General features: G+C 40.4%; 2 protein-coding genes across 4 annotated transcripts in view; one reads left to right on the forward strand and one right to left on the reverse strand.

Moving 5' to 3' along the window:
* Positions 1-12,110, forward strand: part of DNAJC2 (DnaJ heat shock protein family (Hsp40) member C2) — a 37,676-nt gene extending 25,566 nt beyond the window's left edge. For all 3 annotated transcript variants that reach the window (XM_027573190.1, XM_027573189.1, XM_027573191.2), the window contains exons 6-17: positions 619-699; positions 1,801-1,866; positions 2,339-2,430; positions 2,506-2,627; positions 3,174-3,323; positions 6,537-6,625; positions 6,699-6,768; positions 8,252-8,436; positions 9,369-9,469; positions 9,579-9,686; positions 11,589-11,743; positions 11,962-12,110. In XM_027573190.1, coding sequence (XP_027428991.1) covers positions 619-699; positions 1,801-1,866; positions 2,339-2,430; positions 2,506-2,627; positions 3,174-3,323; positions 6,537-6,625; positions 6,699-6,768; positions 8,252-8,436; positions 9,369-9,469; positions 9,579-9,686; positions 11,589-11,743; positions 11,962-12,036 — 1,294 coding nt within the window. In that variant the 3' untranslated portion in view covers positions 12,037-12,110. The remainder of the gene's footprint in view (positions 1-618; positions 700-1,800; positions 1,867-2,338; positions 2,431-2,505; positions 2,628-3,173; positions 3,324-6,536; positions 6,626-6,698; positions 6,769-8,251; positions 8,437-9,368; positions 9,470-9,578; positions 9,687-11,588; positions 11,744-11,961) is intronic.
* On the reverse strand, positions 12,053-26,391 carry PMPCB (peptidase, mitochondrial processing subunit beta). The gene is made up of 13 exons (XM_027573192.1): positions 26,283-26,391; positions 24,460-24,597; positions 23,625-23,711; positions 22,290-22,419; positions 18,400-18,598; positions 17,943-18,022; positions 15,712-15,824; positions 14,788-14,931; positions 13,821-13,981; positions 12,860-12,945; positions 12,690-12,778; positions 12,459-12,534; positions 12,053-12,373 (listed from the first exon to the last, which is right to left on the reverse strand). The coding sequence occupies exons 1-13, from the start codon at positions 26,376-26,378 to the stop codon at positions 12,309-12,311; spliced, it is 1,464 nt and encodes a 487-aa protein (XP_027428993.1). The 5' UTR covers positions 26,379-26,391; the 3' UTR covers positions 12,053-12,308.
* Positions 26,392-27,742: the final 1,351 nt, after the last annotated feature.

A 27,742-nucleotide genomic window follows, 5' to 3' on the forward strand; every position in this document is an offset into this window, starting at 1 on the left:
TTAGTGCGGCTTATAATATTTTCTCTGCCCACTCTTCTCAGTTTTGTTTTGTAACAGTGTTGAAGGTGGTAAAAACTAAATAGTGTAGTATCTTTTGTTGTGAAACAGTTTCATAGAGTAGAAAACATGGGTCAGTAACAAGCTCAGGATCCTTGCAGAGATGATGGGTGAGGTGCTGAACTGAGAAGTCTTACTCTTCGGGGGATGGTCATGGTGCTGAGGGGGTGGGAATCATCTCTCTGTATTAACATTTTAAAAAAATCTGGGCCTGCAGGTTGCTTCTGTACTGCCTGTTTAGAGGGAGGAGGAAGTGTGCCTGGGAGAGGGGGCTAGCATCTGTTCTTCCTAGCCAGTGTGGCAGCTCCTCATTTGTGGAGCTGAAGACAACCTGATGATGAGAACACTGTTTGATTGTTTCCTCCCCAACCCTGTCTACCCTTGTCCTCTCTCATGGCACCTGCATTGTTCAGTACCCCACTGCTGATCTTCCAGCTCCATCTCTTAGTCATAGGGAAGGGAGATTATAGGGGATTAGTAAAAATTGTTTTTTTAATAAATTAGCTTGTCTGTTGATCTTTATACAAAATTTTGAATTGACTTTTTCTTTTAATATTTCAGATGGTCAAATAAAAAAAATGTGCCTAAACTTGGTGATATGAATTCATCATTTGAAGATGTAGATGCATTTTATTCTTTCTGGTAAGTGACTACACTGTTTCTATGATGCTGTCATTTTTTAAAAGGATATTATTGGGCGCCTTTGTGGCTCGTCATTAAGCATCTGCCTTCGGCTCAGAGTCCTGGGTTCGAGTCCCACATCACGGGCTCCCTGCTCGGCGGGGAGCCTGCTTCTCCCTCTCCCACTCCCCCTGCTTGTGTTCCCTCTCTCGCTACCTCTGTCTCTGTCAAATAAATAAAATCTTTTAAAAAAAAAAGATAATTATTCAATAAATACTTGTTCATAAGTTACTCGTTCATAAATTAATTGAAGGATAGGAGAATGCCAGAACCTTTCCTGAACAAAAGCACTCTATTCAGAAATAATCATAAAGGTTTTCACATAGTGCTGTATTATCTATGTGATGTTTAGGCTTTCATGATTTTTTAATCTGTTTTCTAATCAGATCTTGAGATGTCAAGCATGCTATAGTGGTAAAAAATGAAAATTAAGGAGCCATTTGATTTCAGTAAAAATAAATACATTTTCATTTGTCTTGCTAATAAAAATACTTGAATACATGAGGAAGGCAGTGCTTTTTTGTGTAACTAATTCACTAATGTTTAATAAACACAATATTCCTGGCCAATTCGTAATTCCATGTGCTATATTTTCTCATTAAGTATCTGGTAAATGAAACCTAAGATTAATGTGAAACAAAAATGACCAAATTTAGCTCTATCAGTTGTAGTTGCCTTTTCCCTTCAGACGGTACAAATCAGAGATGCAGTAACCACTTTGTGGGATACCTTAAGACTTGACAGACTAGGACAGGTAAAGGTAGGGAGAGCTTTAACAAGTCCCAGGCAAGAGAAAAAGCCAGTGGAGATGGCAGGGAGGTGTGATTTTAATTTAGGGGTGATGGATGAACTTTTAGGTTTTCATACCAAATACAGGGTCATTTAAAAAAGAAGAAGATGGCTTGAGCATAGTGTTAGTCCCACCAGTGGGGGGTGGGGGTCTACTAAGACAAACTCATCCTCTTGCCATTAATGTTTCTTAGAATTACGTTCATCTAACTTAATTTTAAAAGGAAGATTTTTTCATTTGTTTTGGCTTAACTTTGTTTTTATCTATATTAGGTATAATTTTGATTCTTGGAGAGAATTTTCTTATTTAGATGAAGAAGAAAAAGAAAAAGCAGAATGGTATGTATGTAAGTCACTAATAAAGGAAGATAGTTATTTGGTTCCTTGTTGTGATGTTGTATAAATGTACTGCATATATTTTCTCAAATAGTTTTGTGTATCCTTTTTTGAGTGTTTGTAGTAGTAGTTTGAGATCCCATCTCACAAGTTAAACTAGATGAGGCCAAATCAATAGTTATGGTATGCTTAAGAAACTGCCAAGAAATATAACTGTCACAAAAGCTCAGTTGAGCAAATTATATTTCTTCTGTTTGCTTAACTGGTTTTAGTTTTCCCCGTTTGTTGGGAAATAACTTTTGACATGAATATTCCCCAAAAAATCAACCAAAATTAAGTAGAATCACGCTTTAACTAATGTTAATAGTGACATGGCATTTTAACCTTCTCAGACGTTATTTATATATAAACTTATATTACATTTTCCAGTGATACCATTTATAATCAATAGTTTGCAATATTTTCTATTTTATAGTCGTGATGAGAGGAGATGGATTGAAAAGCAGAACAGAGCAACAAGGGCACAAAGGAAAAAAGAAGAAATGAACAGAATAAGAACATTAGTTGGTAAGCCTTATATTTTTTTTAAAAGGTTCTTTAAATATTGGAAGTTGAAAAAGTTAACTTTTTTTTCTGGTATAGACAATGCATATAGCTGTGATCCAAGAATAAAAAAATTTAAGGAAGAAGAAAAAGCCAAGAAAGAAGCAGAAAAGAAAGCAAAAGCAGAAGCAAAACGGAAGGAGCAAGAAGCTAAAGAAAAAGTAAGATGATGAAGCTCGACTTGAAGTGTTCGTAAAATCTTTAATCCTCAGATATATTTAGAAAGCTATAATTTTGGGGGCCATCTGGTGGCTCAGTCGGTTAAACATCCCAATCTTGATCTCAGGGTCATGAGTTCAAGCCTTGTGTTGGACTCTACACGGGGCATGGAGCCTACTTTATAAAAACAAAACAAAACAACTGTAAATCTTGAAGTAGAGAATTAGGTGCTACATGAATAAATCTTGATTAAGTTGGTATACCATTGATAATTACAGGCATATTCCCTGAAGGAAATTTTTATTAAGTAAAAGCGTGTCATATATATTCCTTTAATACTATACTTATTTCTAATGTGCCTATTTTACATTTCTAATAAACGTAGAACTGTGCCAGCTGTTTTTCTCAGTTCAACCTTCAGTCTTCAATAAGTTGACATGTCACCTTTTGTCCTAATTTATTTAAAGGTTGAGTTTTTTGAATAAGATTATAGACATTTAGAAATCCTAGTTTTCTTATTAAAATGATTTTATTTTCCATTATTAAAGCAAAGACAGGCTGAATTAGAAGCTGCTCGGTTAGCTAAAGAGAAAGAAGAGGAGGAAGTTCGACAACAAGCATTATTGGCAAAGAAGGAAAAAGATATCCAGAAAAAAGCCATCAAGAAGGAAAGGCAAAAACTTCGAAACTCATGCAAGGTACGTCAGACTGTGCGATTGAACCAACGCTGGGTAACAAATCCAATTGCTGATTTAAACTTCAGAATATTTCCTTTCTTATACTATGCAAATATAATTAAACTGTTACATACATTTTATCTCATTTAAACATCTTAAATGCTTTTAAATTCACTTTTTAAAAATTTCACATGTGCGTATTTCAGTACGCAACTGTAGTAATTGGTTTTTTTGACATAAACATCATGTAATTTTCAAACCTAAAAAAAAGAGATGTTGCTCAGTATTCTGATAGTCCATATTTATCTCATTGATTATCCCCACAATGTCTTTGTATGATTGGTTTATTCAAATTAGGATCCAAATAGGATTATTCCAAAGGCTTCAGTTGTGTGTCTCCCACTTGTGTCTGTAACAGGTCCCCCCACCATCACCATCTCTTCCCCTTCTCTAATTGCCATTCATTTGTTGCAAAAACCAGATCATTTGTGGGGCGCCTGGGTGGCTCAGTCGTTAAGCGTCTGCCTTCCGCTCAGGTCATGATCCCGGGGTCCTGGGATCGAGCCCCACATCGGGCTCCCTGCTCAGCGGGAAGCCTGCTTCTCCCTCTCCCACTCCCCCTGCTTGTGTTCCCTCTCTCGCTGTGTCTCTCTGTGTCAAATAAATAAATAAAAATCTTTAAAAAAAAAAAATCATTTGTTCTGATAATGTCCTATAGTTTGGTTCCTTAATGGTGTAAAATCAGTATTTATCTTAGAAGAAGTTCTTTTAGAAGTTAAACTTGGGTTCCTTTTAAAGATCTGAAAGGTTTCATTTTTATCGAAATGGATATCATTTGGGGGAGTACTGGTAGTTTGCATTCAGATAGTTTTCACTGAAAAAGATTGACCAAAAAATCCCAGAAGTATTCAAATGTAGTTTTGTCCAAGAGCTGTTCTTAACGTTTGAAGCTGGTAGAGTCAGGGACCAGTATTGCTCCTCATCGGATAGCACTGAATGAATAAATTAATGAACTGCCAAGCTATAGGGAGAGATTGCTATACGGTATTGTGTACTATACCATTGAGTTAAATCCAGCAAGTATGTAAATGCTTTCTGTGTGCAGAAACATTCTCTTCCATGTCACTGTCCTTAGGCCCTGGGTATTGGATATTTATTTTAACATATGCCATCCTGAATCTTCAGTTACTATAATATAATTGAAAATACCTTGCTCCCTCATCAGGCTTTGAAAGAGGTTTAACCAGAATATAAGCACAGGTAGTCACTTCAGGCTTTTGGTCAGTGAGAGGCAGTAAAATAGGAAAAAATGAAGTATTTTCCTCAGATTTCACCCAAAAATTGTTTTGAGAAGGATGCATTGTATCATAGTGGTGAAGAGTTCAGGCTGAGAGCAAGCTGCCTGGGTTTGAAGTCATTCTCCATTAGACACTTACTGTCTATGGGCCCTGAGGAGGTTACTTCAACCTCTTTGTGCCCCAGTTTCCTCACCTACACAGTAGCTGAAATAGTACCTATTAGTAGAATTATGAAGTTTAAATGAGATCATTCACATGCAGTACTTAGCACATTTGGCATGTAATGAGAAATCCGCAAAAACTTAAAAAGGCTAATTAGAAAATAGAAAGCTTGAATAGTTCTTAAGAGATGAGACATAAATGAGGGTAAACGTTCTGGCATTAGGTAACTGTTTTATTGCTCCTTTCCAGGGTGAGTTCATTTATCAGATATCTAGTGAGCACTTACTATGTGCCAAGCAGTTATAATTGATGTAGATATAATGATGATATGGTCCTTGCCTTCCAGAAATCTGGTTAATGGTGGAGAATTAAAAGTAAACACTTTAAGATGAGTACTAAGAAGAGAAAATACCAGAAAGGTAGTCAAGGAAGGCTTTCTGGATTTGGTAGGATTTAACCAGTGAAAGCAGTGTATGCATGAGATCAGAGATGAGAGAGGTCGGGGGCACGGAAAGAAGGCCGAGATCCAGGAAGCGTGGTTTAACAAACCAGAGGCAGCTGAAGATGTAAGGAGCCGGGTCTTGAAAGGCCTCATATATCTTGCTAGCTCATATCTGCTACTGAGTTGGTTGGTTTCAGTCAGGATGCTGAGAGAAGTCCAGAGGCAGAGACAGTTGGGAGTCTTTTGCCATAATCCAGGTGAGAGAGAGTATTGTGCCTTTAACTGAGAGAGGGTGGGAATAGAAAAGGTGGAGGAAATGAACCAGTATTTAGGAGGTAGGATAGGCTGCTGCCTGTGTGGCACTGATTGTATGCTGCAGGTGGTTAGTAAAGGAGGATTTACATATGTCTGGTTTCCTGCATGGAGCAGTGCGTGGATGATGTGTATAATTCAATGAAATAGAAAACAAAGGAGGAAAAAGCTGAAAGGAAATGCTCAGCTCAGTTTACTGCCATTTCCACCTGCTCCAGTTGACTGCAGTTTAGGGCTTGTTGAGCACATTGAGATGCTCAGCTGGAAATTCTGAGTGAGTGGTTGGCTGTACAAGTCTGGGGTTCAAGAGTGGGATCGCTAAAGTCTTCTCTATCTCAGTGCCACTAGGAACCGTGTGAGTAGATCACCCAGAGAGAGGAGGGTTAAGAGGGAGGAGGGTGGAGGATGCATACACCCTCGTTAAGGTACTGATAGAGGAAGAGGAGCCTGGGAAGGAGTGACCCAGACAGGCAGGAAGAAAAGCAGTAGTGCTTTTGGACAGTAAAAGCAGCACTGGGACCTTAGCGAGAGCCGGACTGCGTGGAGTAAGGAAGCATTAAGGACAATTAAGGAATGGGAGACATTGAGTACCATCTTTAATCATAATTTTTCTAATACCTCCTGTTCCTTACTTTGACATTTAAAATTTCTAGCAAATTTTACAGTTCAGCACAAAGAACAAAGAAAGAATAGACAGCCCAACAAAGAGAATTTTGAGTCATCATACAGAATTTCTTGATTCTTAAGTGGTTCTCCGAGGAATCATTCTGACTTTTATAACATCCAGAGATCTTCCACATCATCACCTTTTTTCTGTTTTACTCCTCCATCCTCTTGGTAATGGCTTTTTCTTGCTAGTGGGTCAGGGAGAGCCTTGGGAGTATGGTTGTTAATGGTCAGAAGGCCATACATTGACCTGAGGAGTCTCTTGAGAACTTAAATGTTTTGCACTTGTGTTTATGGACATACTCCTCCATGTCAGTAGGTAAGAGATGAAAATGTTTGTGCTTGTGCTTCTAGACCTGGAATCACTTCTCTGACAATGAGGCAGAGCGGGTTAAAATGATGGAAGAAGTGGAAAAACTTTGTGATCGACTTGAACTTGCAAGGTATAACTCTAGGAGGGCTGTTGAAGTCTTGTCTTGGGCTTAGGATGAAGTTTCATCCCCTTTTCTCCTTTAGCTTACAGTGCTTGAATGAAACACTCACATCGTCTACAAAAGAAGTAGGAAAGGCTGCTCTGGAAAAACAGGTAACACCACTTCCCTTCTACCTTTATTTAGCATTTAATTCTGCTTATAGTGTTGCTTTCACCTCAGTATTTCCCCACCCAACATGTAAGTTACGAATAAGGGCAAAGAATCTCATTTCTTTCTGTGTCCCCCAGTATGTTTTGCTTCTAGTAAGTGCTATTGTTACTTTAAATTGGATTTAGTCTGTAAAGTTGTTACCATGTATACTGTTTGTGGTATTATAGCACATTCATTGTAGTTTTTTCAAAATCAGTTAGAAAAAAATAATTGTTTTGACTATTCCTTGAGCATCTTTGTAGGATAGTAACATTTACAACCAAAAGAAATCTTTGTTCTGTCTAGTGTACACCTTTTATTTTACAGATGAGGAAACAGGCCCAGCAATTCAGTTCAGTGTAACAAGTATTAGTACCTACCATATATAGCACTATGTCTAGGTAGTTTGGAGACATGCCTCATGCTATTGCTGCCCCAAAGGAGCTCAGGAACAGTTACACTGAAGAGGAAAGGCCTGAGGACCAGAAGATGGAAGGTCTGGAGGTGGCCAGTACAGGGCAGAGTGGTCAGGGAAGGCTCAGGGAAGGGTGTGAGCCGGCCTTGGAGGATGGACAGTGCCAAAATAAAGGTCAGAGGAAAGCATGAACCGTAACATAGAGGTAGGAGCAGCAAGGGGGAGAAGTGGGAGAGGAAGATGGTGAGGAAAAGTAGAGCGAAATTAAGCAGGTTTTTAATACCATGACGACTGTTTTCCATTACTGCAGATGTTTGAGTAGCAAAGGGTTAATGTACTTTCAGTCTGGCCTTTGCTGGCAGGATGCGCCATTTAAGTGTGACCAGTTCTAAGACTCTGACTGGAAGGACTTGTGCTGTGAGGGATGATGGGAGTCACTGGAATCGCAGGCTCTGGGTGACTGGTTATGAGGGATGGCGGGGGGGGGGGAATGAGTCACAGATGACTCCTAGAGAGCTGTTGACAGAAGCAACAAGGCCAAATAAAGGTTTTCTTCCTTTTTACTCGTGCATGTTTGAAGGTAGACTGGAAGTAACAATGTGAAGGGTGGAACTTCAAGATAAAACACTGGCCACTTGCGGTGCCTTTACCTTTTGGTAGAGAATAAATGAGGTTATCTTCTGAAAGAGTGGATATGAGCTTAAAGAGAGGTTTGAAATGGCCCTTATGGGTGAATAACCCAGTGTAGACTTGACAAGTCCTGTCCAAGGTGAATAGAAGTCACAGGACATGAGTACAAGGCAGGTCAGGCTGAGAGTGGTTCTCGGTGCCTCAAGCAGAGCTCTGCAGCCTGGAGGCCGAGTGAGGCAAAGCCGGAGTGAAAACCTGATGGCCGGTTTCAGCGTTGGCGTGGGAGGTGTGTAGGGCATTGTGGGGAGAATACTGAGAGATGCGAACCACAGAGCCCAGCTGGAAAGGGGGAGTGTAGCAAGATGTTTTAAGTCCCTGACTTACCCGTGATATTTGTGTAGATAGAAGAAATAAATGAGCAAATTAGAAAAGAGAAAGAGGAAGCTGAGGCTCGAATGCGCCAAGCGTCCAAGAATGCAGAGAAATCAACTGGTGGAAGTGGAAATGGCAGTAAAAACTGGTCAGAAGATGATCTGCAATTGCTAATTAAAGCTGTGAACCTCTTCCCTGCTGGAACAAATTCAAGGTACTGGTTTTAATGAAACTTTTTTTTTTTTAAGGTTTTATTTGTTCATGAGAGCACAAGCAGAGGGAGGGGCAGAGGGAAAGGGAGAAGCAGGCTCCCTGCTCAGTGCGGGAGCCCGACGGACCTGGGGCTCGATCCCAGGAGCCTGGGACCATGACCTGAGCCGAAGGCAGACGCTTAACCAACTGAGCCACCCAGGCGCCCCTAATGAAACTTCTCTTGAGCACATATTAGAGCCTAGGGAAAATGCAGACAACACCCAAATAGCATTGGTTACAGTAGAAACTTCCAGAGTTATGCCTGAGTCTAGACAGACTCCTTCCACTGAATTCGGTGCCACAGTAGAAAGTGTGAAAAATAAGAGTGCATTTGGAACCTGCAGGATTTTGCAGTTTACACCAACACATATACAGGAGGATGCTTCACTAATTTCTCAGGAAAATTAAAGATTATGACACATAAATCTTGACTCTCGCGCTGGCTTACTCCATCATGGCTTGTCCTGGGGACTGGGTCGGGTTCCAAAGTTTCTCTCAGTCTTAATCCTCCTTTCCTGCTTCCCACCTCAAACCAGAACTTACTGCAAAGTGTAAGTTTAGAACTCAGAAGAAGCTTTCAAGATCCAGCCTCTTTCTATAGATGAGGAAACTAAGGCTCTTTGCAGAATTTCTCTTTATGTGTGGTCTTATTACTCTTGCTTTGTACACAGAAGTCGGTAAGGGTTTTATAGACTTGAAACCAAGACTATGTGCAATTGGTTTAAACATATGAAAAGCAAAAGCTATAGTCCAGGTAATAGTAATGAGACCACACCAATTTAGAGCTAGTTCTGTAGGTGTTACAGCTAACCCCTGTGCATTACAAATGGAAGGGTCATTCCAGCTTTTATTTGGGTATTTTACCCTCTTAACTTATCCTATCCCTGTCTCTAGATGGGAAGTTATCGCTAATTACATGAACATACACTCTTCTTCTGGAGTCAAGAGAACTGCCAAAGATGTTATTGGCAAAGCAAAGAGTCTTCAAAAACTTGGTGAGCAAATCAATTTCTTTGCTACCTTGAATACATATTTTTTAAAATAATTTGTGCAATTTAATGAAAGACTAAATGAGATGATCTGTAATACATTTTTTTTCCTCAGACCCTCATCAAAAAGATGATATAAACAAAAAAGCTTTTGATAAATTTAAAAAAGAACATGGAGTCGTGCCTCAAGCAGACAATGCAACACCTTCAGAACGATTTGAAGGTAATTATAATCGTTTTTCTTTAGAAAATGCTAGCCATGTACTCACACTGTGATAGACCAGACCTAGGGTGTATGTTCAGAATAAATGGAAAATAAAGCGTTTCGCCGATTAGAAGATGGAAAGGAAGCATTTCTAGGACAGTCACAGATTGACCTCACCTGCCACCACTGAGAACTGCAGTTCTTCCATTTCAGATGCATTATGGGAGGGGCTGGGTTCGTTTTGTTGACCAGATTTTACAAATCAGTATTAAAGGCTATTTGGTCATTTGAAATTTGAATGAGGTCTACAGACTAGATAATAGTATTTTATCAAGGTTGATTTCCTGATTTTGAAAAGTACACTATAATTATGTCCTTGTTTTTAAGGAAAAATGAAGTTGAGTAAAGGGCATCATGTCTACAACTTACGTGATTCAGAATAAATTATGTCTAATTATATAGAGAAAAAAGCAAGCATGGTAAAAATGTTCAGATTTGGGCTATCTGGGGAGCACATACAGGAGTCTTCATTTCAAAATAAGACTTAGTTAAAACCTGTTGGGGTGCCGACGTTGTCTTGGGCGTTCTTCCCTGGACCAGTGTGTTTCAAACTGCAAATTGTGACCCATAGGCGCGTCACGAATAGAAAAATACCAGCGTTTTACCTCTTACATAAGTGGGTATCATCTGTCACACTTTTGTCCATGTATACATGTGCATTTGGGATGTGAACTTTTTTTCTGTGAGTGGCTGACAAAAAAGGTGGGAAAAGTTCTATTTCACTCGATGCCCTTGTGAGCCGCCAATCTGTTCTCCCCTAATCTTCGGATCTGCCTTCCAAATACAGGTTTTGGGATTAACTAACTGATAACCTAACCCGTCCTCCAAGTCCCACTTTTCTTGTATTCTTAATTTGGTTTATTATCCCAAAATTTCAGTATGAAAATATTAAAGAGGCTTATGCTTTACAAAGAACAAAAAATCATTTAACTGTGGTTTCAAAAATTGGGGGATGGGGTTTTTTGTTTTTTGGGGGTGTTTTTTGTTTTTGTTTTGTCTGGCCAAGGCTGGGCATTATTTAGACTCTTGAGGTAAGCGACAAAGGGAAGTTCCAGGACACTTGGAGGGCGTTTCTGAAGGGGTTTATTTTCCTAATCCCGTATGTCCTCCATCTTTTTTCCAAGAGAGGAAATGAATTCAGTCTGTGGTGTTAAATGTGGGCCTGAGACCAATGAAAGGAATCACTTAAGAGCTTCCTGGAATTTAAAAGCTGACTTCAGCTTTTCAACTATTTGACATTTTCGTTTTCCTACGGAAGTGTGATGTATAACATTTACATCCTTAGAAGACCTACATTTGTTTCTGGTAGCGTGTGTGAGAGAGAGATCTTGTCAAGCACAAAGCGATTAGTTTAAGAGAGGTTCTTATTAGCATTAGCACTGCAAGAATTTAGTGGATGGATGTGGTGAAAATGCCACACTGGAACACAGAATCTAATGCCCCTAGAGCACTTGGCTTAATTTTGCTAGGCTCTTTCCTCCAGGGTAAAAAGAGAATGCTTTTCAGGGTCTCATCCACCTATAAGTTTGAGGTAGCTGTCTTATGACTTGTGATTGTGTTTTTCAACAGTCTGGTGAGTAAGTTGTAGGTTGTAAGACACCAGCAATATAAGGCGGATATTTAAAAAAAAAAACAACCCTGAGATATTTTAGGGGGAGTGAACGATTTTAAAAGTTTCTTCTCTCATTTAGTAGTTTAGAGGTTTTCATGTGTTTCATCTCTAAAAGTTTGTTCAGAATTACCACAGATTTGAATGGCCACTTACCAAGATACCTGTGCGCCAAGACTCATCTGGGAGGGTCCTGCAACAGAATTTTCTATCAGGGTAAGATTTTTCAAATAAGAATTTTTCTTAAATAGGTCCATGCACAGATTTCACCCCTTGGACAACAGAAGAACAGAAGCTTTTGGAACAAGCTTTAAAAACGTACCCAGTAAATACACCTGAAAGATGGGAAAAAATAGCCGAAGCAGTGCCTGGCCGCACAAAGAAGGACTGCATGAAGCGATACAAGGTGATCGATGTTCTAAAACTTAGACTCCATTACCAGTTCGACTATATTACAAAGAAATGGCAAATCTTAGCAGCTTTCTAGCTCTGGCAGTTAGTACAACTCAGCCTTGTCAGTGGTGTCTTCATTACCGATTTCCCCACGTGTACCAAAGCCAGTCGGTACTAGGAAAGTATGCCAGTTCCAACAACGTCTTCACTAACCCCTTTCTCCCTTCCTAGGAACTTGTCGAGATGGTAAAAGCAAAGAAAGCTGCTCAAGAGCAAGTGCTGAATGCAAGTAGAGCCAAGAAATGACTTATGACAATCTTTGTTGTGTGTGCATTTTTATAATAAAACTGAAAATATTGTACAAATTTTCATTCTTAAAAGTAGAGTGATAATTTGAAAGTGTGCTGATCTACCGTTCACTGTGGTGGTCTTATCCTTTCAAAGTCGGACGCAGTGTTTCATTCAAATTTCCAAGTATACATGTTTTTATTTTTTTCTTTAGGGACCGGGAGCTTAAAACTTGCAGATCTGTTAGCCTTATAAATACACATGTTCAAAATATTTTGAGTAGGAGCATTTTAATCACGAAGCCAGCACATGTTCCTGCGAATCTGGTTAAACTCTGGCAGTTGTTCAATGGGACCTACGGATTAAAAGAAGACAGTTAAAAGTGAATGAAGGACAAGTATTAGTCACTTTGTGCGTGAGAGAAAAGGAGCCGGGCTTACCGACAGCAGCAAGAGCTGGGCTCTTATCATAAATATATTTGGTGCACACTTCTTGAACTGTCTCAGCATTTACAGCCTGAAAGAGAGAAGATCCCAGCCATTCGGAGCTTTGTGTAGGAAAGACAAAAAGACTCTACACCTAGAACTTAGCAGGGATTTATGATACATATTTTCAGCTTTTGTAACAAGGAACTTTTATACAAGTGCCTACAGTATCTAAAGACTACTTACATCAATTCTTGCTTCAAGCTCAGGGATGGGAATTCTTCTGTTATAGCATAACATCTGTCTACCAATATCTTCACAGATTGGGGTAGAACCTGTTTAAAAGAGAAGGAAAAACTTGAGTCTTGGAATACAGATCAACCCTAGGAAAATAGAATGTAGGTCTTTATTCTTACCGTCGAGTTGCAACAACATGTTTGTTTTCAGAAGATTTTTGGCTCGAGCAACTTCACTTTCAGTTACACTTGTACAGAGTCGCATCCTAAAACCATTGGGAAAAATGAAAATGTCAAGTAGTTTGAAAAGGTTACGTGCTTTTTGAGTCAATGACTTAAAGATATGATGCTATAATCTATGAACTGCACCACAACATACAAGTGATTATGACTTCAAATTAATGAAAAGTTGAAATTTTCATGATCCCAGTAGCTACACAAAAGCTAAAATGTTACTGATTCTTCATTTTCCTGGTATCATTAATCTCTCCAAAGTAGCATGATCACAGATAGAGGTTCAATCCAACATGAAAGAAGGCTGACCACATTTTGAGAAACACTTCGCCAGTTCCCATGTTAGGATCTGATATGCTAGAGAACAGGTCTGGAGACCCCACTGGTTTCTCAAAAGAATCCAGTGGAGTCTAACTTAAGCCTACTAATTAACAATTAAACCCCCCCAGTTGACGAGATATAGAGACCTATAAGCCATTTAAGAATGGTGGAGGAGAGGAAGCAGAGCTAAGGAAGTTTTCCAAGCAGCGTGGGCCTTTCTGCCTCTGTCTCAAGGCACCAGTTCGGAGTAAAACAATACATTTTTCTTTTAGCAATGGTAACTTCAGATTCATTGGCATAATACCACCTTTCCAGGCCAGGTGACTTGTGGAGATATTTTCCAAGCAAACTTTTAGGATCTTCTTTCTGAAGTAATCCACTTTGTAAAGATTAAGAATTTCCTACAGGATAAAGTCAGCTTCACATGAGACTTAGAAGAAACCTCTTGTGATCTTTAAAAACATGGCAACAACTGCTACTCTTCAGTCTTGTTCTCTTGATTACGTCCCCCATCAAAACCAATCACCAACATGTGAGGAGGAAACTAGTTTAAAATGTGAATTCTAAGCAAGATTTACTTTCTCACCATTCTTTTTGAACAACACGTAGCATGTCTGCAATGGTGGCTGGTTCACAGACCATGTAGATCCCCCACAATCCCGTATCTGTGTAGGAAGTGTTGAAGGACTGGAAGCTATGACAGAGGTTGCCGTGACAGGTGAGCTGGGCCAGCTTGCTAGAAAGATTCTGTAAGGAAAAACATTGTCTAAGAGAACTGCAGGTGTATGTGCCCAAATTACCAGAAAGAAAAATGAATTCTGTGGCAAATAGTGAATGCCCCAACGTGTGAAGTTTCTATCTAGCAACATCTCCAGAAGTTAAAATTCAACGGGACTAAGAACCATACTTCTCACCAGCCCAGTGTATCCCCAGAAAATGCACAATGTAAAAGCAATGAAACCTTGTAATTAACACGGTAGCTACAGCACTTCTAGAGTAATTCACTGCTGTGATCAGCCCAATTTGTAGGGCTCTTGGCTGTGTATGCTTAAAGATTTGAAATATTATTGCACGTGAAGCCTAAGATATTTATATGTATTATGTTGAAATCTTTGAGTACATACTTTGTATTCTGAAGTAATTTCAGACAGCAAAGTTACAAAAATAGTACAAGCAATTCCCCTTATCCAAATTCCCTAAGAACCATTACTTTACCATGTTTATCATTTAACAAAATTTTTCAGCTGTTTGAGAGTACGCTGAAAGATCTGATGCTTTTTACCCTTAAATGCTTTGTGTACACTTCCGAAAAACCAGGAAATTAACCTCCATACAATCATGAAAAGTAGATTAACACTGATACGGTACTATTAGTGAATTCTATCCTTATTCAAATTTTGGCCACCTATCCAACTTATAAACTTTACGGCACCCACACAAAAAATTCTTTTCTGGCCCAGATGCAATCCAGGATCAGTTTATATCTTGTCAATTCACAGTACAGAGTTCCACCTTGCCATTTATTATGGAACATTATTTTTAAAATCACTTACCATTCCTCCTCCAAAAGAGCGATCCCAGTTGCCAATCAGTGTATTTGCAACCATGAGACAGATTGTATCTGGATGTGCCCAACCAACGGCCTCAACAGCTACTGCAAGATGCGCCAAAGGCATCTTGTCATCCCTCACTCTTATCTAGTTAAGACCAAGAAAACAACTCTGGTTAAGATTGCCACTGCGTAACAGGCTTAATAAGAAAGAAGGTTTAGTAATGCCACATTACATTGAACAGTCCAATCTGGAAAAATTTCTTGAGTTCTGGAAAGAACACCAAAAGATCTGCAATTGAAATACTATAGACGTAGCCACCAGCTGATCACCTGGTCAAAAAGGATTAGATTATTTCACTGGTAGAGATCAGCTAGTATTCTAATGATGACATAACAGGCTTATTCTCGTACCACCAATGCTACACAGTTCTGCGCATCGGCCAACAGCAGACCTCTCTCTCCACGTAGTCCTTTGAAACGTCATCCCTAACTTGGCAAAGGAGGCTGCTGATGAGCCGAAGGCTACAGCTGACAAGTAGCCAATTCTCTGCGAGTTCTCTTAACAGCTACTCCCAGGAATGTACTGTGGGCACAACTTAACCTGAAGTGAAAGTCAAAACTTGGGGTGTTTTAAAAATACAATTTCATACCTCAAAATACATAAATGGGCATAGTGTCAAAGAAAAAGCACAGAAAGAGCAAATTATGACATTCCCCTCAAAACCTTGCTTCCTTAAGAGAGAGGTGGTTAAATAACAGGGAATATATGTGCATAAATCCATCCTCTTGCCTTTTTCTTTCAATTTAAGCCTCTGGTTTCTTCCATTTCACTCCTGTTAGAAATAAGCACATTTTGTACACTCATTCATAAATACAACACAAGAAACCCAAAGGGCTAAACACTAGCTCCGGAGGCTTGCCCTACCTCACTTCCTGTGAATTCGCAGGGAGGCAGAGCTGGTGTTTCTCCTTCGTGTGTGGACAGAGAGTCACCAAAATGAAACTTTGCTAACTCAAGCAGTTCATCATGGGAAACTCCTAAATTGAAGGAAAACATTTCATATATCTAGTAGCAGCACGATCTAAAGCAGACAACTAGCTGCCACACTTTGTTTTACAATAAACTCCAGGTGGCATAATGTGGTAAAAGCCTTTAGAGAATAAGCTCATACAGCGCACACCTTCTCCTTGCCGTTACAAAGCTTGAAGTTGCACAGCCTCCTCAGTCTGTAGAACAATTAAGTTTTCATCAACAAATTCACAGCTAAGGATAAGACAGCTTGAAAATACCACATTCTATACAGAATCATGTTCTATTACTAAAAGTCCTAGAATGCAAATTCGCAAAATCACGTTTCAGTAGAGAATTTTAAGTGGAAAAGAATGTAAATATGAATATGAGCTTTGTTCTCTGCGCTCTGCTACCAGAATTCAGGAACAAAATATCATCATCTAAATTTCTGAATAAATTCATAGCTATCCAAACATTCACTGCTGGCCGGCCAAAACCTAAGAATTCTATATACATGACTGTTCAAACTCATGACCCAAACAGGTTCAGTGAAGGATAAACACAAAGACAAACTTAGAAAACAAATTTAGGCATGTGGCAAGTGCTTTAAGATACTGCCATGAAGGTTCTTTATATGAAGCCTTCCTTTAAAACGTAAAAGCACAACTTACACCCATATTTCCCTAAACCAATCTGTGATATAAAACAAGACCATGTATGAATGCACGTGTTCAGAAGCACTGTGTAGGAGAGCTGCCTTGGCTATCAATCCAGAGGGTGACAAAACAACAGGAAGAGCCCGATGTTCCATGAATGACAAGCAGAATGAAAAACCATGGACGTGCACACAGTTCTCAGCACCTGACACCACCAACTTCCATTGTTTTATTAACTTCACCTATAGCCCTCCCAATTGATTGGACATTCCAGATACTCAGTTCCTGCTCCAAAACCTCTGCATATCCTTATCCAAAAGGCAGGGAGCCAAAAAATGCTTTTTATGAAGCTAGATCTGGTCTTTTTCATTGAATTTAAGAAGCTACTGTTTATAAGGCTCATCATCACTTATGTATCAAAAAGACAAAATCTAATATAGGATAGGCCCTTAACTGTAAGATACCCCAACTTCAGCAATGTCAAGATGAACCTATGAACTACGATTAAACCCACTGTCCATATGCCACCAACAAGGGCAGAGACATCCCAGACAGCGTGGTGGTTGAGGCCTCCTCTCACTAGGTCTTCCTGTTTCCCAGGCAGTTTCAAATGTAGACCCCCCCCAGTCAGCACCAGCCATTTTAGAAACGATATTGCTCAACAGAATCTCAGAGTGCACTCTACAAAGGTAACATGATTTAGTTTCAGAGGCCAATGAATAACATGTTAGACTTAACCCTCATCTTCTCCATTATTCCCAAGTAATTAGCTCAGGAGTCTATCCAGGGCAACTAGAATTTTAATTTGTCATTTCTAAAGAGAGAAAAATTAAATCTACACAAAAGAACACCCATCTATCTTTGCTTTACCTAAAAAGTCAAAGAGAAAACAAACCTGGAAACCAATAAAGTGTACTGTTTGCCTAAATTCAGGAAATCCAGCAGTATCTAATGGGAATTTTCTTTCATTCACTGGCTTCAAACGTGTCTCGAGGGAAGCCTTGTCCTGATGCCACCTAGATGTTTGGATTCCCACTAAACACTCTCAATAGTTCCCTATATACTTCCCCTTCTCAGTAATTAGCTCTACTGAATGAATAAATCAAAACATGAGCAACAGAACACACCCATTTCATGCCTGACCAAGGATGAAGTTGGTTCTCAAAAAGTAATTTTAAAATCTCAAGAGATTCCCAAACTCTAGTACACTTTCCCCCAAATGTCATTACCACCCGGTTTGTTCATTTGCCCTTCCTTGCAAGTAAATTCCATTATGTGTAAACACTTATGTAAGTTCTTCTATTAAAAAAACTCTACGAAAGGCAGGAAAAGTCTATTTCCAGTGCTGTACATTCCCCTTAACCAGCATATGAAACAATTTGCTCAGTAAATAATAAATCCCAGGACATGTCCTAACAGGAGCAAACTAATAAGCACAACACTTTATGACTGTGTTTAAAACAGATACAGAAGTGTAAATCAACTAACCTCCAGCAGCAGCAAGTACTATTCTTGGCCCCTTATAATGTGTGGTTATATAATCCACCAAATCCTTACGATTTATAGATCTGTAAACGGAGTAAGAAAAGCAATATAAAAGGAAACTAAAAAGCACAGATCTTCATATAACATACCTGACATTAAATTGGACCTTAAAGGCTCTAAGTTAAATGCAGTCAGAAAAAGGGATATGGGCAACAAGTATCAAAACAATTTCAACTTTTTTATATCAAGCTGATACCATTACTTGTTATGTCAGTAGTATCCATGAGTGCAGACACCTGGGAGTTAGGTGGGGCTAAAATGTAGCTAAACACAATTTCATCTGCATTATCAGGCAGGAAAAAAATTACATTTTGAAACATACTTTTTGAATGTTTCTGAATGTTAATTTTCAAAACTCAAATTTTTCTCCAAAAAAAAAAATCTTGAGAATTATACCTACTTGATATTTTCAGTTGGTCCCAAAATTGTCCGTCCAAGTGCAGTATTTTGATAAGCTGTAGCATGAAGATAATCAAAAACAACTTCCTGCAAATTGGTTTCAACTTCCTGCATCTCTCTAAGGATTACTCCACGCTCACGTTCAATCTCTGCTTCTCCCAATGTGCTGTTTTGTATTATATCAGCAAGAATTTCTACAGCTAATTGAAAATAAAAGAAGAAACACTAAGAATCTTAATTTTCAATATTAAGCTCTATTAAACTAGCATCAGAAACCATGACACTGAGCATCATTCAATTTTGACTAAATGATTAGGAAGAAACAAATTTTTCTATAGAGTCAAAATACCTAAAAGGACAATATTAAAATTAAAAATATAAAATATAAACCCCTGTGGTACAGAAGAACTTGAGGAAAATTCCTACATTTGTCAAAAGTCCCCACAACACTTGTAATGACTCTACCACTTCAGACATGCCACAGAATCTGCACACGAGTATACATTGTTCTGTATGAAAATTACAAAGTAGAAAATTATCTGCGTTAGAACACCTAAGTACCTACAGAGGATCCACAGCACCCAAGTATTTGCTACCCTGGTTCCCATAGCAATGAGGCTGCCACATAAAGAAGGCAAGAAACAGCATAATCTAAAATATGCCCCCAATGAACCACTTACAGAATCAGTGTCTTCTCAAATATCCTTCCCCAATTAACTTAATCCCAGTGCCTGTTTCCACCCATTGGATCCATGTTGGCTGTAAGTCTCACCATTAGCAAAATCACTGATAAATGATGATCTAACAGAGATGGAGAGTTAACATGAAGAAAAGGATAGGTATTCCAAAAGATTAAAAGTGACCCTTGGGAAAAACTGGTGAAGCCCTCAAATCTTTAGACAAGAATGACCCTAATTTGCAAAAAGCCAAAAGTGAACTCAAAGATATCCTACTACGTGCTGTTAAGCAATTTTATCAGAAAAATTACATACTTCTCCAAAAAGGAAAAACCTTATCTATTCTTCAAGAATTAGTACGTAGTTGCAATCACAATCTAAATTTTAGTAAATATGAAACATCTGTAATCTTTAGTTTCTTTTTTTTTTTTTTAACTCTAGTGCAAACTTGTTCCTCCTTTATGTTCACTTTAAGAGTCACTGTCTCAGAAGCAATTATGTTACATTCCAACTATAATTAGTTACCTCTAGACTGCCCAACATGAGGAAGAAGATTGCGAGACCAAAGTAAACTGGGGCAGAGATCATGACCAAAAGGAAAAAATTCTGTAAGACCAAATAAAAACCATCTGCAGACGAAAACCAGAGGCCATGATGGGTGATGAAGAGTCCAAAGACACAGGGGAGGACAAGGAATCCTGTGTGAAGACTCCGCTTATATGGGATTGGTAGTCTAGACTGGGGTTTGCTCAAGTGGGAGTTCATACTTCCTGTAATTTATGTTTTAATCAGAATCTTTCGGGGCGCCTGGGTGGCTCAGTCGTTACGCGGCTGCCTTCGGCTCAGGTCATGGTCCCAGGGTCCTGGGATCGAGCCCTGCATCGGGCTCCCTGCTCCATGGGAAGCCTGCTTCTCCCTCTCCTACTCCCCCTGCTTGTGTTCCTGCTCTCGCTGTGTCTCTCTCAAATAAATAAATAAAATCTTAAAAAAAAAAAATCAGAATCTTTCTTTTTAATGTATATTTAATATTCCGTAGTAGTATATGTATTTAATTTGTAAATATACCTATACTGATATATAATCACATCTCTTACCAATAAGGCTGGGTGATCATAAACATTTGGAGACTGCTAGTCTGGAACATCATGTTATTACCTCATACACCAGACTTCACCCAACTGAGGGGACGAAAAGCCTCAAGCAAACCCCCCAAAAGAGAGCTGCTTCAGAGAGCACTTCCACTGTGGATTCCTCAAGGAGCTCTCGGGCTTTGCCACTGCCACTGGCAAGGGCTCTGTCCTTCCCAACCAAAAGCCAGGAGGAAAAAAATGGTCTTCTACCTTGTCTTGTCCTTTCTCTAGTCCTCTTTTTTTGCTTTCCCTGCTGTTTCCTGTGTAGAAGAAGGAGAGGGAGGAGCTAGAATGAACATCTCTTTAAAGTAGCCTGGCCTACCTGTGCTTAGTCCCTAACTAGTCCTGGGGTGAAAACGTGTCAAGGAAATCATTAAGAACCTTACAAAGGTTTTTTGCAATTCAAACCAACACACCCTCCCCACTGTTGTCATTTTAATTGGTTGTAATACAAGTTAGACTACCATGTTATAAAATTTTATTTTATTTACTTGCAGGTGGTAGTTGTTTTTGTATAGAACAGGGAATTAAAAAAAAAGTTGCTCCTAATAACCAATTACACAAGAAAACAAAACAAAAGGTATCCGATTTAGAAACAACCCAAACTGTCACTGTTTGCAGATAACACATTATACACAGAAAACCCTAAAGACTCCATCAAAAACCCTTAGAATTAGTAAATCCAGTAAAGTTGCAGGATACAAAATCAACGTACAAAAACCTGTTGCATTTCTATACACTACTAATGAACTAGAAGAAACTAAGAAAACAATCCCATTTACAACTGCATCAAAAAAGAATTAAATATCTAGGATTAAACTTATAAGGAGGTTAAAAGACAAACTGAAAACTACAAGACATTAAGGAAAGAAACTGAAGATGACACAAGTAAATGGAAAGCTCTTCCATCCTCATGGATTAGAAGAATATCAAAATGTCCATTACTATCCAAAGCAATCTGGAGATTCAATGCAATCCCTATCAAAATTCCAATGGCATTTTTCACAGAATTAGAACAAAGAATCCTAAAATTTGTATGAAATGACAAAAAATCCCAAATAGCCAAAGCAATCTTGAGAAAGAACAAAGCTGGAGACATCACACTCCCTCACTTCGAACTATATTACAAAGCTACAGTAGTCAAAACAGTATGCTACTGGCATAAAAAGAGATACCTAGATGAATATAACAGAACAGAGAACCCAGAAATAAACCCACACGTACATGGTCAATTAATTTACAACAGAAGAACCAAGAATATGCAATGGGAAAGGACAGTCTCTTCAATAAATGCTGTTGGGAAATCTGGGCAGCCACATGCAAAAGAATGAAACTGCCACTATCTTGGGGCACCTGGGTGGCTCAGTCGGTTAAGGTCTGCCTTCAGCTCAGGTCATGATCCCAGGGTCCTGGGATAGAGCCCTGAGCCCCGTAGCCCCATACCGTATCCCCTTGCTCAGTGGGAAGCCTGCTTCTCCCTCTCCCTCTGCCTGCCACTCCCCCTGCTTGTGTGCTCACTCGCTGTCAAATAAATTTTAAAAACCTTAAAAAAAAGAAAAGAAACTACCACTATCTTACACAATATACAAAAATTAACTAAAAATGGGTAAGGACTTGAACATAAAATCTGAAACCATGCAACTCCCAGAAGAAAACACAGGCAGTAAAAATACCTTGACATAGGTCTTAGTGATGATTTTTTTCTTTGAACTGACACCAAAAGCAACAAAATAAAAAACAAGTGGGACTACATCACACTAAAAAGCTTCTGCATAGCAAAGGAAATCATCGACAGACTGCTAAGGCATTAAAAACATTTCACTACACACACATGGCTCTGGAGAAAGTATTTTTGAATCAAGTGTTAGGGCCTGGTTTGTACAAGTCTTGCAGCTTACAACTATTTGATGCCATCTGTCATATTTACAGAAAAAAATAAAAATAGGGGCCCCCTCACCCAGAGTTTGATTCATTTTTTCACATTTCTGAGGGTTACTCTTTCACAACAGACAAAGTAAAAACAGTATTAGATGATTTTTGAACTTGTGAAAATTACCTATCTGCACCATACATAATAACAATACCTCTCGGCAAATCTTTAGAGAATGCTTTGGCATAATATACAGTCTGCTCTCTGGAGGTATAGGCATTGAGATGAGCACCCATGTTTTCAATCTCAAGTTCCAGATCTAACTGGGATCTCTTTTTGGTGCCCTGAAACAAAAAAAGAAGAAAAAGAAAATTATGGTACCTTCCTTTATCTAAACACTTCAGACAATGAATATGAGGACATAAGCAATGTCAGTTTCATGCAAGGACTAAATTTGATTTCTCAAGTGCATCCGGGGGGCGCCTGGGTGGCTTAGTCCATTAAGCATCTGCCTTCAGTTCAGGTCATGATCCCAGGATCCTGAGATCGAGCCCCGTTTTGGGCTCCCTGCTCAGTGGAGAGCCCGCTTCTCCCTCTCCCTCTGCCTGCCACTCTCCTTGCTTGTGCTTTCTCTGTCAAATAAATAAATAAAATCTTTAAAAAAGCTAAAACCTAGGGCGCCTGGGTGGCTCACTTGGTTAAGCGACTGCCTTCGGCTCAGGTCATGACCCTGGAGTCCCAGGATCAAGTCCCACATCGGGGTCCCTGCTCAGCAGGGAGTCTGCTGCTCCCTCTGACCCTCTTCCCTCTCGTGCTCTCTTTCTCTCTCTCTCAAATAAAATCTTTAAATAAAATAAAATAAAATAAAAAAGGTAAAAACTAGAAGTGCATCGGGCCTCAAAAACAGTGATGTACTTACAGATGACCCTTACATCCCGAGAAAATTCTTGTTTCAACTCTACGAAGCAACTTTCAGTAATTATTTCAGATAATTATTGTGGAAAAAAAGAAAAGATTAAATAAATAAAATAGACTATACTACTGGGGGCACTTGGGTGGCTCAGTCGGTTGAGCGTCTGACTTGGTTTCAGCTCAGGTCATGATCTTAGGGTCATGAAATCGAGTCCTGAGTGGGGCTCTGCACTCAGGGGAGGGGAGTCTTCTGGAGATTCTCTCTCGCTTTCCCTCTACCCCTCCCCAACCCACATGCACACGTGCATGCTCTCAAATAAAAAAATCTTTTATATATATATATATATATACATATATATATATATACACCTACTATTGATATAGTTCTTACCTGAGATTTTTTTTTTTAAAGATTTTATTTGACAGAGAGAGAGAGCACAAACGGGGAGTGGCAGGGAGAGGGAGAAGCAGGCTTCCCTCGGAGCAGGGAGCCTGATGTGGGGCTCGATCCCAGGACCCTGGGACCATGACCTGAGCTGAAGGCAGACGCTTAACGACTGAGCCACCCCGGTGCCCTTGAGATTGAGATTTAAAGAAGTTTAAAGAAAATGTATTTTTGTAAAGTCTTACAACTTGCCTTGAAAGCCATATGCTCCAAAAAGTGAGCTGTGCCATTATTCTTCTCATTTTCATATCGACTTCCAGCATCAATCCAGAGCCCAACCTTAATGTAAATCAAGGAAAAATCAAATGAAACCTCGTTTTCTCTTTTGGGGGAATGGAAGTGGAGAGAGGGGCAATCTTCTTCCTTTTTTTTGACAAATGCTTTCCAATCCTAACACTCAAGTTTTCTTGACTTCAGTGAATTGACAACACATTCCTGTGAACTATGAGACTTAAAAATTTTGGTCATCGAGCTATTGCTGGGTGCTAAAGTATCTACTTGCCAGTTTCACAGAGGACCCAGATTTTTAGCCCAACTTGTTAGTACAGCCAATTAACAACTACAGTTATAAAGAACACTAGAGATTGTCAGAAAATCTAGGTTCAAATCCTGGCTCTGTCATGCATTAGCTGTGTGACCTTGGACAGAACCATTTAACTTTTCTGAACTTGCCCCTCAATTGGGTGTGATGGCGCCTCCTACAAAGAATTATTTTAAAGATGAAATAAGACAATATATGTAAGAACAGCCGGCACAGAGTAGCCTAGAGAATGTACTTATTTCACTATTATCAACATCACTAACAATAACACAACAGGCTGTAAGAACCAGATGTAGACCCTAAACAAGGTACACACACACTTGCTATGAAAGTGAAAGAGTCGCAAGTGAGAGTCATCTGTCAAGGCAAAATAACTGTCACTATTCTTCAACCACCACCAGCCAATAAAAAGCTGAGATTTAAATCAACAATCTGCTCTCTCCTAATGAGGGGGTCACCTAAACAGTGGTTGCTGGAATCACTTACCGTGCATGTTGAGAGGCCAGAGTCTTCAGAGGCCACTCTGAGTCCGTTGTCCAAACGCGTTACTCGTGTTTCAGGAACATTCAGAACAACCTGTGTAGCAGCCTGTATACTTCTCAATCTGTTCCCTCCAAAATATGACTAGTTGGGGGTGAAGGGGTGGCAAAGAGGAAGCAAAACACATCACTATTCTGATATTAAATGTTGGTTAGAAAACCAAATCTATCCCAGAGACTATAAAGTACTCTTTCCTCCTTAATTTTTGTTCCACTGGGACCCACCCCTTTGCCTGGCTCAGGAACCTTGCTTAACCACTCCTAAAGCCAACTAAGTGCCTACAAACATGCCTTTCCCCTAAGGAAAACAAGCAGTTATTATCATTATCCAGAGAGAAACTGTTTTTATTTTTTTATTGTTATGTTCATCGCCATACATTATACCATTAGTTTTTGATGTAGTGTTCCATGATTCATTGTTTGCGTATAACACCCAGTGCTCCACGCAGTACGTGCCCTCTTTAATACCCATCACCAGGCCAACCCATCCCCCACCCCCCTCCCCTCTAGAACCCTCAGTTTGTTTCTCAGAGTCCATCGTCTCTCATGGTTCGTCTCCCCCTCCGATTTACCCCCTTCATTCTTCCCCTCCTGCTATCTTCTTTTTTTTCCTAACATATCTTGCATTGTTTCAGAGGTACAGGTCTGTGATTCATCAGTCTTGTACAATTCACAGCACTCGCCATAGCACATACCCTCCCCAGTGTCTATCACCCAGCCACCCCATCCCTCCCACCCCCCACCACTCCAGCAACCCTCAGTTTGTTTCCTGAGATTAAGAATTCCTCATATCAGGGGCGCCTGGGTGGCTCAGCCGTTAAGCGTCTACCTTCGGCTCAGGTCATGGTCCCAGGGTCCTGGGATCGAGCCCCGCATCGGGCTCCCTGCTCGGCGGGAAGCCTGCTTCTCCCTCTCCCACTCCCCCTGCTTGTGTTCCCTCTCTCGCTGTCTCTCTCTGTCAAATAAATAAATATTTTAAAATAAAAAATAAAAAAAAAAGAATTCCTCGTATCAGTGAGGTCATATGATACATGTCTCAGAGAGAAACTGCTTTTGTTTCAGTACCTCTCCTGGACATGTTTAATATTCATCAGAGAGGGAACAAGCTGGGGGGGGGGGGCAAGAAAGGGAGAGAAAAATGTAAAGATACCTATACACAACAAAAGAATGAGATCTGGGTTCTCACTGCTGAAGGAAAACAAAGTTTTCGAAAAGGCAGAAAGAGAAGATAGGAAGAAGGGCAGATGCTCAAGATACTCTGATCGCTGACTGCAGTTCTTCTTTTCCTTTAGACACACGTGAAAAGTCCCACATACCTGAGGTTCTCATGAGAAAGACCTATATCCTGACAAAACTCTCTTTTAGCTACCCCGGAGTTCGCAGAAAGCACAGCTGAGGAGGAAGCTCAGTCTCAGGCTAAAAGAGAACTCTGATCTCACTTTTTCATTTCCCCCAATTTGCAACCACTGTGTCTTCAGTAATCAACACGCACTCATTATGACCCCTGGGCAACTGGGGCGAAGCGGCCGGTAACCAGTGTCATCCCACACTCCTAGCAGCCCAGGCGCGGTGGGTGACCAAGGTCACCTCATCCCCGGCGGGCCGTGAGCATCCCAATCCCAGGCCGCCGGCGCCGACCCGCCGTGGGGGTGCGGGGCGCCGACTCCACGGCTGGGCTGGCGCCCAGGACTCAGGTGCCCCGCGCGGGGTCCGGAGGGAAAGCCCCGGCCGGGTCTCGGGCGGCACCCAGGCAAGTGGAGAGAAGCTCACCCTCCCAGCTGCGCCTCCAACCAGAAGCCTCTCCGCGAAACCCCAAAACCGCCGTCGCGCCGCGGGTAACAACAGCCCTCGGGCCGCCGCCGCCATCTCCGGTCGGGACTGGGAGGAGGATGTGCTTCCGAGGTCGTGACCCGAGGGTCCACAGGAGAGGACGGGCTCCGCCTTGTGGCCACGATGGGAATTACACTCCTTGAAGTGGTCCTGGAAAGCATGGCGTTGGGCTTGGTGCGGAGCGATTGGCCCCAAATAATACGAATTAGGGAGTCTGTAGGAGGTCCTGTATTATCAGTTACTTAGATCGCCTGTGGCGTGTACGGCTCAAATGTGGAGGAGTTAAAGGTAACCTGGTGCGACCTGCTATCCCATTGGTGGCTGGAATTGACTGGACAAAGTAGAATACGATCCAAAAATTCACTGTCCTTCAGGAAGCATCTACTGGGAGAGACAAGCGTGGAGAGAGGAGGGAAGGATGTGTCATTGTTGACCCCTAGTCACTCTTCCACCCTTTACAGTCTGGTTCATTTCATTCCACCGAAACTGCTCTTGGTGAGGCCGCTCATTGCTTAAAGACGGAGGCTTCATGGTCGTTATCTTACGGTCCTAATGGCAGAATTTGACATTGTAGATCTCTTTGAAAATTTCTTATTGTATCTTAGAGCCCCTCCTTTTCATAGTACCTTCTTCTTTACTTTCTTGGGCAGCTCTTTATTCACAGATCTCTTAATGAAGCTAAAAATATAAGCACTGTTCTAACTGTGCTATTCTTAGGCTCATTTTACAGATGTAGAAATTGAGGAAAAATAAATTGCCTGAGGTCACCATGCTAACAAGAGGCTTTGCGGATCCAAAGCCTGTGCTTGTAAACACTGTACCATTTTGCCCTAAAAGTTGGTGTTCCCCAGTGCTGTGGACCTGAGCCTCTTCTCCTGCACTCTCCCTAACAGTTTCCATTTCCACATAAGGACTTCTCTGTCTACCCAAAGGCCTTTCTCCTGAGCTCCAGGCCCACTTACCCCTTCAACGACTAGAAAGCTGCAACTGACTGTCCTTTTGGCACCTCAGTATCAACTTGTCCAAAATGCAATTCACTGTCTGGCCCTAAGTCTCTTCCTGTATATCCAATGCAAAACAGCCAAGGAGATTTCTGTTCACCCAGACATCCAAACCAAACACCTCTATCTCATTCTTAACTCTTCTCTTTTTTCCAACCTCCACATCCAACTGATACCCCCTACTCCTGCCTCTTGCATCTGTTCCAGTTGTCACAGTTTTCCACCTTGTCCAAGGGATCTTTTTAGAATGCAACTTTTAGCACAACAGTCCCGTTATGAAAAATCCTCCAGTAACTCCATGGTCAGGATAAAGTGAAGGCTCCTTAGTATGAGAGATAGGGCCCTTCATGATCTGACTCCCACGTATCTTTCTGGACTCATCTCTCTCCACCTACCCTC

This window comes from Zalophus californianus, chromosome 12 (assembly GCF_009762305.2).
Source record: "Zalophus californianus isolate mZalCal1 chromosome 12, mZalCal1.pri.v2, whole genome shotgun sequence".
NCBI classification, from domain to species: Eukaryota; Metazoa; Chordata; class Mammalia; order Carnivora; family Otariidae; genus Zalophus; species Zalophus californianus.